At 35.3% G+C, this 14,057-nt stretch overlaps 1 protein-coding gene across 8 annotated transcripts in view; it reads right to left on the reverse strand.

The window, feature by feature from the left end:
- Positions 1-346: 346 nt before the first annotated feature.
- FSIP1 (fibrous sheath interacting protein 1) overlaps positions 347-14,057 on the reverse strand; it is a 70,343-nt gene continuing 56,632 nt past the window's right edge. For 4 of the 8 annotated variants that reach the window (XM_068193095.1, XM_068193094.1, XM_068193098.1 and 1 more), the window contains 2 exons: positions 3,892-4,438; positions 1,117-2,613 (listed from right to left, as the gene is read on the reverse strand). In XM_068193095.1, the coding sequence (XP_068049196.1) occupies positions 2,420-2,613; positions 3,892-4,438 (741 nt within the window). In that variant the 3' untranslated portion in view covers positions 1,117-2,419. Of the gene's footprint in view, positions 486-865; positions 1,021-1,115; positions 2,614-3,891; positions 4,439-14,057 lie in introns of those variants that run through there. The other 4 variants (XM_068193093.1, XM_068193092.1, XM_068193096.1 and 1 more) reach the window with 3 other exon arrangements.

Raw genomic sequence — 14,057 nt, forward strand, 5'->3', positions numbered from 1 at the left:
ACATTGCAGCACATGAAATGGGAAACCGACCATCAGCTGAATAAATAAGAGAAAAATCAGGAAAAAATACTAGACAATTAAAAACCTGTAATGAATTGTTACTATTCTCTCAAACACAAACCAGCTGCATTACCCTTCCCCCATCACTATAAGGTTTCACAACCCAGTAGCTGCTAAGGCAAACTTCTGAATTACTCCACTTTTACTCCCACCAAGCCTTTACCAGGGGCTGCCATCTTTCCTCATTTAATTGCATTTCTTAGCTAGAAGATGTTTGCTGTGTGGTTGCCATTTTCCCAGACAAGAATCAGGCAGACCTGAGTAGACTAGTGCTGATGTTCTGATCCAGCAGAGCACTTGTGCAATTCCAGCCTTCAAGCAAACCAGGGGTCCAGCCAACAGACAGCCCCGGGGCAAAAAACTGAGTAATGGGATGCTTCACTGAGTCAGGACTCTGAGTCAGACAGACTGCAAGCTCCTGCAAACTGCAGTGAGATAACAGAAGACACGATTTAACTAACTTTAAGAAAAAGCTGGACTCTGTGTGTATGTGAAGAAAAATTAAATTATTATATATATTTCATACCCTCTCTAATAAAGCTCCATCAGTAAATACTAAACTCTTCCAGTTTGGTTGTTTTTTTGTTTGTTTTTTTTTCTTTTTTTTAACTTTTTTTTTACAAACACAGACACACACATCTTATCAGACACACAGCTACACAATATCTGTGTACATTTCTTTATAAGACAGAACACTCCCAGGAAATTCAATGAAATGCAATAGTTTATTTTGAAACCAAAACACAACAATATATGACAATGACAATAATAATTATCTCTAAAGAAAAAAAATCAACCCATGGAACATTTTAAATTATAATCATTTTTTCCCATCAGGTTGCTTGATATGATACTGTATCAGTGTAATATCCATGATAGAGGTTTAGCTATACTTTCAGAAAACAGTTGTGCAGAGAAGCATATAGTCGCTCTCCCCTCAAATTTCAATGTTCATATCATCTAAAAAAAGAAAAGAAAAAGATGCTGAGCTGCTGTAAGCACGGTATTTTTTGCAAAAGGAAAATGAAATGGTTTGTTCTACTTAATATAGGTCCTGAAAATGGCGGTGGAAATAATTATTTACTGGCTCCTATAACTATGAGAAGTAGCAGCCTTTTCATATCTGCATGTGGGCAAGTCTGGATTCTGTTAACCTCAGTAAACATCATCTATGTTTACATACATTTGAGCTGGGGATAGATTAGTGCTTCTTTCAGGAAACAGGCATTACTTATCTTCGAAGGCACACAAGAGTTTCCTTCATATATTTACATATGTATGCATTATGCTAATAATTATGCTTTCCTGAAAAAATATATAATTTAATGTATTACAGTAAATCTATATCACAGACTACAGTACCATAAGGAATGCAAAACTGAAATTGTGCTAAACCAGTTTTACACTATTTTATTTGTTTAGTCAGCACTACAAAGAATTTAAACAATGTAGAGTGGGCAAAACAATCAAAAGACTTACAGAAGATTATGTATACATATTTAAATGTCCTTTAGAATTTAGGAAATAACAAAACATAGCTATGTAAATATCTCTTACAAATTAAAATAAAACCTGACACTTCTCATACCTTAATCTATATTTGCCTTAAACTGGATTGCACTGGGATCTCCATTTCTCAATACAATTAGCACATTTAATCATGTCTGAACTAACAAGCAAATTATCTACAGAATACGTTAAGCAAGTTTACAAACTCAATAAATAACACACCCTTTGGCCTATGTCCAGGACTAATTGCTTCAGACAGAACTGAGTCACCTTTGTAGGAAACAAATTAATTAGCTTCTTAGTAAAAAATGAAAAAAAATCAGGGACTGAAAATTCAGAATACTTCCCCTCTCAAAAAAAGAATTTGTATAAAAAACCATCATAAAACCAAGATGCTTATTAACCATACAGATTTGAGTTCTACAGGATTAAACATGACTCATCATCTGTTTCAGTCACTAGTGAAAACAGGTAATCGAAATACCCCATTACATAACTCTGACACACATGATTTTGACTCAAAGATATTTAAATTATTATGTGTTAAATGTTAAAACATTCACCTTGTAGACTTCTACAATGAGATGTCCCATATGGAAAGGCACTTAATATTGAAAATCTCCTTCCTCCCTTGTGCAATAAAATACCCCACAGTGACTATATCTACAGTTACCTGCTCACTTCACTACCCAGTGGTCACAGTGCACGGTGCTTTTCTTGATTTAACACATCCCCTCTTAAAACACACTCATAGTGGGAGCTGGTAGCTGGGGCTGAGTCATGCTTGGTTCTGACCGTGCTACATCTGTTCGGACTAGAGCAGAATTTTAACTCAAGTGCAGGCAGCAAGTTACTGAGTTTTTCTCACTGTTGGTTGCCAAAGAAGCCTGGTGGTGCAGTAAGTAATCGTGTTACTCCTGCATGAGATCAGGTTGCCCCCGGCAGAGGTGATCTCTATGGTGCTCCCAGTGAGCACTACCACCACCCTGCTCTCCTCTGGGCAGACCACTCTCTTCCCTTGCTCTGCTCCTGTGATGCCTGCATCTACATGAAGAGCAAAGACAGCTTTTGAAGGTAGCTGATAAGTAACCTGCCAGGAAAAAAAAGCACCAAAACCACCCAACCTTTTTACAGGTACTATTTCTATTTTCTTCCTGTAGAAGCTATCACTTAAATCTCATAAGGGGAAAATAGTGCAGGTAAGTATGGATATCAACTTTGTCTGGCAGTGTAAAAACAGCAATAACAAGACTTCCTGCATTCTGACAGGCAGAATCACTTTGAAAAAATATTAAAATTCCTGTCATTGTAGAAGGATTAAGTACAAACAATTAAAGAAAGAGTTGTGATCGTAATTATGAAATTATAACATAGTGGAAGGATATTAGAATGTTCTTCTTAATTACTGATGTATGCGGAAAAAAAACAGTTTCTCTAAATCCAGAACAGGTTACCAGTATAACAAAGACCAATCGACAAACAGAGTAAAATGTATTGATTTCTAGCAAGATTAGCTTTTAGCACTATAATTACAAATTTCATACTGTCAAAACTTTTATGAAAAAAATGAAACGTTTACCTACCTAAAATCTGGCTTATTTGAACAGCTGGTTTTCCAGGAAGAGAACTAGTCTTAGGTTAAAAATCTAAATATAGATTTAGACTACAATATAACAATGTAATTACATATAAGAACATAAAAACAAGAGATATTTCCACAATTGTTTTATAATACCAGACAGAGAGAAAATTTAATTTTTTGCTAGTTAAAGTCTATTTCTTTTACCAAACTAAAAGTAATTTATAGAAATTGTTCAGTGTTATTAATTTTGTTATCTTATGTGTGTAAATTTATACTCCCTAAAAGCAGTTTATTATCTTTAATATATCCAGGTCGTGTTTGTTTCTATATGACCAAGTTTACTTTATTAAAAACTTTCATTAAACACTTGGATTTTCATGTGAATTTTTGTACCAGCTACTGTGAGAATATTTGCTCTCCACAGAACCGTGAACATGACTTTCTACTACCAAAAAGGTAACCCATATGTATTTTCAACACTGTTTTCCAGTTGACAGAATTAATCAACATCAGTGATATATTTCATAAAACTCCTAGTCAATTATTTCAGGGTAAGAATTTTAATAAACGTTCTGTTATTTTGTGTGTATTACTTTTGGCACAGTTTTATGTTTTCTAAAAGAACATTCTTGTCCCACCATAATAATCAGTGTGTATTGGTGCATACCTTTGGTGAGAACCTGCTTAGGTTTTTTCATTATAATCAAAAGCCTATTCTAAAGGGTTGTTAAGAGTCTCACCTCCTTTGGTTTGCAGTGGTATGCTGAGAATGTCAGCCTCTGTGGATGGCTCATTGTTCATGCTGATGCAATATAATGGTTCACCCAAGAAAGAAGGTTTCTTCAATCTTTTTGTGTTGAGTGCTCTTGACATAAAGTAACCTTCAGTAATACTCTTATCTTGCATCTTCTGTAAACCTTCTAGGTCATCAGGTTCCTCTATTTGGGCCAGTGAATCCTTTGATAAGTGACTACCATCCAATGCTTTGCTGATATAGTAGCCAGGGATTTTGCTCTCTGCATTAACACATAAGCTTTTGTCTTCGAGTCCAGCCTTTTCCTGAGCCATTAACATCCCTACAATATGGTCTTCAACTAACATTTTGGAAAGACTAGATGTGGAGTGAAGAGTGGAGTCTTGACTTGTGTAACAAGGGGGACTTAATCCAAAAGAAAGAGATTCCTGAGACTGTGGCATGGTAACGTTACTTATTGTTCTCTGAGGCTGCATACATTCTTCCAGAAGGGTCTTAAGCTGCTCGTCAGAGAGGCTCGTTTGTTCTTCAGTCTGAAAAAAAAAAAATAGGCAAGAATTTCTTCTGTCAAAATATAATTGATGAAAATCAGTGCAATAAAACAGCTTGAGAGATACACTGGCAGAGTCCTTAAACAAATATCAATGTCTTTCAATTCAAACTGAATTTAAATATACATTTCCATAATCACAAAATTTACGCAGCATCCTCACTAGGTTCTAGATAGATTCTGTGATGAAAGTTAGGAAAGAAGCCTGATGTCCACAAGGCACTGAGGCCTTTGATTGTGCATAGTCTTCCATGAGATCTGACTTGCTTTTAATTACTAGGGTATGCACTTTTTCATATTTCTTGGTTTGCTGAGAATATGTACAGACACACACACACACATAGACACTCTTTAAGATTTCAGTTATTGAAAGCAAAATAGCACGTTCCTGCTGGGGCAATGGCTGGGGGACAATGACTGTTGGGGCAATGCAGCTGGGGTTAGAAATGGTTTTGGACAGCACCAGCCCACAAAGACTGTCACATACTGACTGAAATATCCCCAGCCTCTCACAGTAGAAATGACACATAGTTTCTCTCTCAAGCACATGACACAAAGCACATCAGTTACCTACCATGGCAAGCATGACCCATGGCAAGTGGGTCATGACAGAAGAAAGCTCTGCCTTCTGTAGGACAGTTTTAGTGCTTCCTTCAAGCGGTCACTGCTTGCATAGCTCGCAGATGTACCTTTTCAGTTAATTTCTTATTCAGAGACTGGCACACTCCCATCATTTTTATCATACAGGACATTTCTAAAATTTCATATTAAAGATAATGACTGATATTAGCTGGTTATGGTGAAGAATAGAAAATTTTGCTTAAAGAGGTTAGCAACAGGGAGTTACTTCCAGCTTTTACAATCCTTAATGCTCCTGAAAACAGAGTAGCACAATATTCCCTGACAATTTAAAGATTATAATGATAAGGATAAGACTATTTTGGCCATGAAATAGGAGTTATAGGAGATATCATAATATGTATTTAAAATGTTGGAAACGCTATGCAACATTTAATAGAGAAAAATGCTTTCTATAATCAAAATCTCAGTTTTACACAACCTCCAAGACACAAAGGATCAGCTGGCACATTAATGAACCCTTAAGCTACAGTGATTTATGTAAAACAAAAATTTTATTCATTGTGCAATGACCTCTACAGAGAATTTACTTTACATTGTGCTAGAGGATAGAGCTACTGTCATTTCAGAGGAGAGATCAAGATCAGATGTTTAGCTGATATTTTTTTCCCTGAAGGTCTCTGATCCAACTCCAGGAGTCATATTATCCTGTTTGATATATATGACATGTCTTGGCTACAGCCAAGGTACCAAAGGGTGTATGGATTATATCTGAAAACTGATTACTCCTGTTCATCAATGGGGACAGTTTTCAGTCAGGAAGGAAAGAATATTTCTTTGAAAAACTTGTGGCTATTAAATATTACAAGATTACACTAAAAAGTGAACAAGAATGACATTTTAAGTTACCTTTAGTCACCATTCTGTACTTACATATTCAAACATTAATAATAGCTAATAACCACTGCTACAGACTGAATCTTGTACAGTTCAGGCACTAAATGAGGTGCACAAACTCAGATCTATAGAGTTATTTAACCCAATAGTCTTTTCTGCAGATATCAATTTCCTTCCCAAAGATACTCCAAGTTTCTTTATTGCACATAAAACTGCAACTGCTTTAAAGAAATCAAGATATTAAGGGCTTTTAAACATGAAAAAAAAAAAGAGCATCGACAGACTATCATTATGGGTAGAGATCTTTATTTAGATGAACATTTAATCAGGTAATTATATAGAGATTCAAGTAATCTTGGTATCAATCTATGTATTTTTGATAATATTAACTGAAATCAAACCACAAGCTTAAGCGCTTACATAGGAAACATGCAAAATATTACATCTTCAAACTTGACTTAGTCTTTTAATTTTAATCCTAGTGTAGAAAGTACTCACTGATGAAAAATAACTCAGTCAGGGAAAAAAAAAATTAGTAGCAAAACACTATCATGAATCAAAAATGAAACATATGAAATGTTTCAAATTTTCACTTTAAACTACTAGTCCATGCTGAAGCCCTTCAATTTCTTGAAAAAGTATTTTAATTTGCAGGATAACATTTGTTTCCAAGCAGTGATTATCAGAATGGACTCACTGTAAGAAACAAGACGCATCCACACAGGAAGAGCATAACATAATAGACCACTACTGGAAGCACAGCTGCATCAAGAGTATATCCACAGAGCAGATTATACTGTGTAAACATAACTATATTTATAACACAGAAGATTCTCATATCTGGAAACCCACATGGATTCCCACATGGTTTTGAGTGTGTGGTTCTATACTAACATATTTCAAAACTCTTGGCCAAGATCATTCGGAGCTAATTTTATGTTAATGACAGGGCAATTCACTCACTGCAGAAAGGAATTATGTATATGAAGCAAATTAATGACCAGTACAAAATTAACATTGTGAGGAAGATCATCTTGTCTTGCCTTTCTTTGGTCCTTTTATTTCCCTTATTCCTCCCTGCCATTTATTTGCAGTCCATTTTCCCTCATCCATTTTTTTTTCTTTCTTTCAGGAAAATCATATGGCTTGTATTCATAGATTACCTTGATTATTACCAGAGGGGTAAGATTTAGAACCTAAGGCATATGGTGAGGGAAATTAATATAATAACCATGGAGTTAAAAAGTTTGGGAACTAGTGGGCTTGTTTTTCTCCAGAGTGGCAGGGCTGCAGCCAAAGCAGACAGTGTAAAACATTTCTTTGTTCCTTCCTTTTTTTTTCTCTCTCTTTCTCTTTTTCTCCCTTTGGATTTTTTTCTAAGACATGCATGTAAAGATAAGGAAAGTATTTAATAAACCTCTCCAAAAATTACGTTTTAAAATACTAAAGGCTCATTGTTATTTTCTTTTGCCAAACTCAAGAGATGACTATAGGCTTAAGGAAAAATACACAGTGGAGAAGAAGATAAATAGCCATCAGTCATCCACTCAGCAGCCAGGAATTTACATTGAAATGGAAGCAGAAAGGCTGCTGTTAAAATCAGGAAACAGAGTTTAGGGAAACACTATTGGAAAAGACATCTCACAGCAAAAAAGGCTGTGCATTTGCAACCAAATGAGCATTTCAACTCATGGAATTGCATAATTACAACAACTGTATTAGAAGTCTGCAGAGTGTATATTTGTACACATCAGAAGCAATCCAGTCACAACCAACTGTAACAGTTCAGAGCCATGACTTGGAATCAGAAACACAGTCTCAGGGAGACACTTGATTCTACATCTCCCATGCTTTCACTCCCCTCATTGTAAATAATTTACAACTCCTATACAGAATAAATACTTCAAGACATTTTTTTAAAAATACAAGTACATAAAATGAGTGTCATTCAAAATGCAGAAACAGCCCACTAGACAAGTGAAAATGAGGTAGCAGGTCTGGTTTCCATTAAAAACTAGAAAACCTTTTAATTGTTCTGGCTAATTTTTAATAGGACACTGAGTCCTATTCATTTCCTAGGCTTTTATACCGTTAATGATCCAAAAAACTAATTCCTAGCCAGGAGTTTAGGAGCCTGCTAATGACCTTTACTGTTTATGTGCGGTTAGCTTTTCACACACTTGTGGCCCTCCTCTAACTGAAGATTTCTTGTTCCTTGCTGAATTCCTCCGTGACAGGAGTCTATAGAGAAAACCTTACTGCATGTGGTAGGAATGCAAACTTGTAGTTTGCTGTGGATAGCCCTGCTGTGACTACAAGTTTTCAAGTTCAAATCTTTAGGCTTTCTTTCTACATCTCTACAGTAACAAAAACAGACTAACACTGAAAGCCTGTATCAGATTTTACCATGGGGAGAAGGCTAACATGTCAGGATTATTTCTAATTATAGTAAATAACCAAAAAATGACACACAGTAAATGAGTAAGCACTACAAAGTCAGGATATTTAAGGACTTATGTAGCTTGCACGCTATAAACATGGAAATTTTGTTCCTTAGTCTGAAAGTGCTGCACTCAATAGTTCACATTACAGTTTGTTTGAAATAATTTACTTTGATGCTTAATTTGCTGACGTTTTTACTAGTGTGTGAGACTGCAACAGTCAATTCTGAGGTAACTATTTTCTTCCTGATAAAACTACTCCATTTTAAGAGAATACTAATCTATTGAGACAAAGTTCAGATTTTTGACAGATCAGCCCAGGGAAGTTTTGTAAGTTTTAGTTATTCAATAACTTATCAACAATTTCTCAAACAGCTCTATTCTGCTTTGAAAAGGCAATCCTTGCCTTCCCTCTCCACATTGCTCAATTCAATGTGGACCATCAACTCCAAGATCTCACCTTTCTGCATCACACACAAGCATCATGTACTTGTCTACGAACAGTACTGGTCAGTGCAACTGTGAAATATTATTAATATGCTGCATACAAACCACATGCATCATGTCGTTGTGGAACAGCTTCTTATAATTTACATCAATGTTGAAAGCCCAAAGTTCTTTTGCACCACAGAAGCCAGTTTGGTGCCCATAACTTGTAAACTGATTGAATTAATGTAATATGTCCATTGTGGATTAACCCCAGCAGACAACTAAGCACCACCCAGATGCTTGCTTACTCCCCATCCCCTCACCCCAGTGGGGAAGGGTAAGAGGAAAGGAAGAGCAAAAAGAGTAAAGGAAGGGAAGAGTAAAAGCAATAAATCTTTTGGATTGAGATTAAAAAATGTTTAATAAGCAAAGAGAGAGAAAGATAACAAAATAAGCAATGCAACAGCAGTCATTCAGCATCTCCCATGGATAGACCAACACCCAGATAGTTCTGAGCAAAAAAATTATTAACTTTGTAGAACTCTCTCTTCTCCCTTTTTATTACTGTGCATAAGATTATACGCATTGGCATGGAATGTCTTTTTGATTAGCTTGGGTCATATGTCTCAATCCCAACCTGCTGCACAACCCCAGACTACTCTCTGAGTTGCTGCACAACTCAGACCTCTCTCTACTGGGAGGGCAGACTGAGAACCACAGAAGGCCCTGATGCTATGCAAATGCTGTTCAGCAATAGCTAAAACATAGGTCACAAATCCAAAACACAACACTCTATAGGCTGCTAAGAAACCATTAACATCCCAGCCAAACCCAGCACAGAGACCCACACATCTGCTGTCACAAAGAAATTAAGTGTTCACCGTGTCACTTTACTGCTTCTAGTAGTTGCTTTTTTGTTTTATAAACACTGTGTTAAGAGAAAAAGCTTAATGAATGTAAAAGAAAAAAGTTAGTATTTCTTCTGTACAGCTGCTTCAGAAGGGTTAGTTCAAAATGTAACAACAGAAAATACTAAAGGGAATAGACTATAAATATGCTCACAACTAAATGAGCATGTTTTTGGAGAGGCCAGTAATGTGTATGGATTTGACAGTGTTAAAAATTGAGACTGAAAGCTGAAAAATAGATTCAGAAATTAAGAGGTCCTTACAATCAAGATTTACCATCTGGTGGTTCTGTGCTTATGTCTAGTGGGTGTGGGGACTTCTGTAGTGTTTCAGCAATGACATATATCTTCAACAATGAACAGGATTCCTAAGCCATAGGAGAAAATCTCTTCCTGTTTTTCCCTCCTTCTGCTGCATTTCCTTCTGTTAGTTAAATTTTCCCTTCTCTTATTTTTTCCACTGTTTCTGTTTGTGTAAGGCAAAATGAAAAGGTGTACTAGTCAATTTTTGGTAGCTGCTGCTGCTAAGAGCCAAAACACAGAAAGGACAGAAGTATCTTGGCAAAAAACCACAAGCACCAGACAAAAAGAGGAGATTATTGGGCATCTGGTAACTTCACTGTCTGAAAAGAAAATTCAACTTGCAATATTAGGAGCCACTAGAACCTCAACATCAAAGTGATTATTAGCCTTTTGGAATAATATAAAATCTCCACTAGAAAAAAATTTTAAGAATTTAAGAGAAAATGAACTTCATTAAGAAATTGAAAATTTAAAAAACCCTAGATTTTCTTTTTCCTTCTTTCTCTGACAAGAGAAATTGTCACAGAAATCGAAAGGAGACACGCGTTTATACAATTTTGATCATATTTAGAGTAGCAAAGTAGGTAAAAACTGTAGAGACAACACAAGATAATTGCAGCAGTTTTTTTAAGGTAGTTTAGAGGTTATAGAGGTAAATACAATTAAATCAGTTTTGCCTCCAAGAACTTGTCATAAACATGCCTATTTTAGTCATTACAAAGAGGCGTAACATTTTTTTTTAATTTTACCTTTCTCAAAAATATCAAGTCAATTGCTTGTGGCTTGAATGTGCCAATAAAGGGAAAGTGTGTTTCATCAGCTATGCCACTCTCTGTAAACTCTAGAAAGACAAAACACAAATTTACTTTTCATTTGACACTATAGACACTAAGTTACATTGCTTACAGGTGTGGAGTTTACGTGGTACTATATGAGGATATAATTAAGAGGCTTGTAAGTGGGAATTATTCCTTGGAACCCTATGGAAATGTTTCCATTGTTTTTAAAGACCCAAAAAGCTGTATTTCTGAATAAAAGTACAAGTTGTACTTTTTACCCTACCTTTCAATTTTAACTTCATTTCACTGTAGCTTTTGACCTACAGGTTGCATAACATTTTCTAGGTGCTTACATATTACCAGGTTCTCACCCATGGGCACTAAAATCTAAATTTGTATGTCCTCACCAAGTTTTAAGAAGGTAACTTTAGGAAACAGAAGCTGAAAATTTCACACAGACCTAAAGTTTCTAACATTTCTATCAGGAACATTTTGTAATAAAAAAATAAGTATTTTTCAAGTAACTGAAAATTACTCTGCATTATCATTTTCCTCCATTAACTACATATGACTTTGAAGCTCCATTTTTATTATCTGAACCAATAGGGTATTTTTAAACTTTAGACCCTAAGCAGTATTGGATTCAACCTAAACAGTTAAAATATGAAATATAACTCATCAAAATATGTCTTTCCATTAGCAGTATGGCTTTTTCTGTCATTTAGGAGTTAATATAATACTTATGCATCATGTTATACTGTACCATTTCCCCTAAGGTCCAAACACCAGTTGTATAGCATATTTGACTTTTGTATATATTGTATAATAAAAATTTTCTTTTGTGAAGTTTCAATGTTGTCCTGTTACTCAATTTTACTCCAGTTTCCATCATTAGCAGCAGGGCACAAATTTCAAGAAAGCGGGAATTAACAAAGGAAGCAATTTTATTCAGCATCTTTAACTGAAGATAAGAACTAAAATTCTAAATAAATATATATTAAATTGTGTAATTAAATGTGCATAGAGTATATTTTCCTGGCTAGGGCAAAGAGGTACTGACTTGAAGTAAAGAGCCTGTTTAACTGGATATCCTACTAGTCACTAAACAGTAAGAGCTGAATGTTCCTTAGAGAAAGTAATTTCAAAGTTTAAGAATTTTAAAAGCTGCATAAATCATGATGTTATTCTCCCTTCATTTAAACACTGAACTATAAGAAAAGTCTCTGATTTAAATCACTTTGAATTTGAAAATCCATCTACTCCTAGGTCATCAACAGATGTTTTGCAGGAATTCAGCTCTTCTAACTCCAGATTAGTACAAAACTTATCTCTTCTAATCTACTGTGTTTGCAGATAGAAAAAAATCTAAGTATTTTTCCATATATGAGCCACTTAAAATTTTTAATTTCTAAAACCTTTCTCAACAAATGGATAGCTACCTGTTTTTAGAGTACTTGATTCCATACAGTTTCAAGAGTTCTTATATTAGGAGCAAGATGGTTTTAACTAAACACACTGAAGGTGTGTGAAAACATAAGACACAAATTCCTGAACTGGTATTTACAATCCATTACTCAGAATAAGACTCTCATTTTCCTGCCTCTACTGAAGAAGCAGAACTTCTGCAATTTAGATTATTTAGCATTCAAAACCAGTTTCCTAAATATCTCATTTTGTGTTTTTAACTGTTTGTTATTAAGCACTTAACAGATTTCATTCCATAGAAATCTCTTCCTTGAATATTAAGTTGTGGCTTTAATTTTCAGTAAAGCCAGTAGAGTAGACAAAAATGCCTTGATGTGGTTGCAGCTGTTTTCTGTTATAAAACTCCACTTCTTTTCTTTTTGGTCATATTGGCTTAGTATTTTTTTCCGAGAAATAGTGTAGCATAATGGGATCACCCTCACATACAGCATTTTTTAAACTGCAATGAACTATCCAGAATTTTGAGAATGCTTACAGGTCTATAATCTACTGGAGGAACAGAAAATGTTCAAGAACAGAAGTGTTCAAGGCCAGGGTAGATGTGGCTCTGAGCAACCTGGTCTAGTGGAAGGTGTCCCTAGCCATGGCAGAGCAGTTGGAACTAGATGAGGTTCAAATCCCTTCCAACCCAACCATTCTATCCTTCTATAATTCCATGAAAACAAAGAAGACACAAATGCATGATCTAGGTGACCTATGCAATTAAGAGTACTTTAGTCTCACTAAATATGGAAAGGACTGGCCCAAGGAGCAGCAGGTCATAAAGACTGATCTAAAGCAACTACAGACAGAAACTTCAGACTCAGTTTTCTGATACTTTTCAGAGATATCTTTTAAAGTGACTCTTAATTGGTTGGCCTTGTGTATCAATAGCAACAGGCACCTCTAAATACTGACTTTTTCTACGTTACATATTAATGTATATGGTAAGCCTGCCCTGCAGTATGTATTTTGAAAGTGTAAATATTCTTTTCTGATATCAAAAGTATTATATGAAGGAAGGTCTGCTATATGTAGAATAAGATACAGAAACTCACAGGGTTCTCCAGTGAAGTAATATAGGTAGGGTACAATCTCAGTTATCCAACTTAAGGTGGATCAAATTCTCTTTTATGGATGTGGTTTTCTTACAGAGTTTTTGACATCCTGTCTTTGTTTCACAATCACACCACCTAAATCAAGAGCCTCAGCCAAGTGCTAGTGTCAGCTGTAGTTCCCCAAGGTCCTCCCAGGCAGCAGAGAGACATCAGCACCGGGAATTGTAATTCAACCCAACTAAAATTTAAAGACAGAACACTTAGAATTTTGCTTACTAGTTGCTGTTTTAAAACTGTAGCCTTTATGACAACACATTTAAAAGGCTACTCAACCAAAAGAGAATAAATGGGAAGAAGCAGAAATCAATATAAAAAAATAAATTCTGCAAGTCACAGAAAAAGCAATAAAATATAATTTTCAGAAACTTGTTGTGAAGAAATATGTTGAAATATAGAATTGCAAATCAATTATCTACCTTTAAATAACAAGACCCATAATGTATCACACTAGTTTAGCATTTCATTCTCTTGCTCCCACAAGCTTAATATAAGCTTAATATAACAGCATGTACAGTATTGCCATGTATGGGAAAATGCAAGAATTCAAACACTGCTAAAATCTAGAGTATTAACAGTACCAAAAATTACACAACTTATGGGAATAAAGAAGAGAAGTTGTCAATCTTTGTAGCTGTGTGAATTGCAAAGGTGGAATTCTACCTCATAGTCTCAGGACTATGAAGTC

Source organism: Anomalospiza imberbis, chromosome 6, assembly GCF_031753505.1.
Source record: "Anomalospiza imberbis isolate Cuckoo-Finch-1a 21T00152 chromosome 6, ASM3175350v1, whole genome shotgun sequence".
Taxonomy (NCBI): domain Eukaryota; kingdom Metazoa; phylum Chordata; class Aves; order Passeriformes; family Viduidae; genus Anomalospiza; species Anomalospiza imberbis.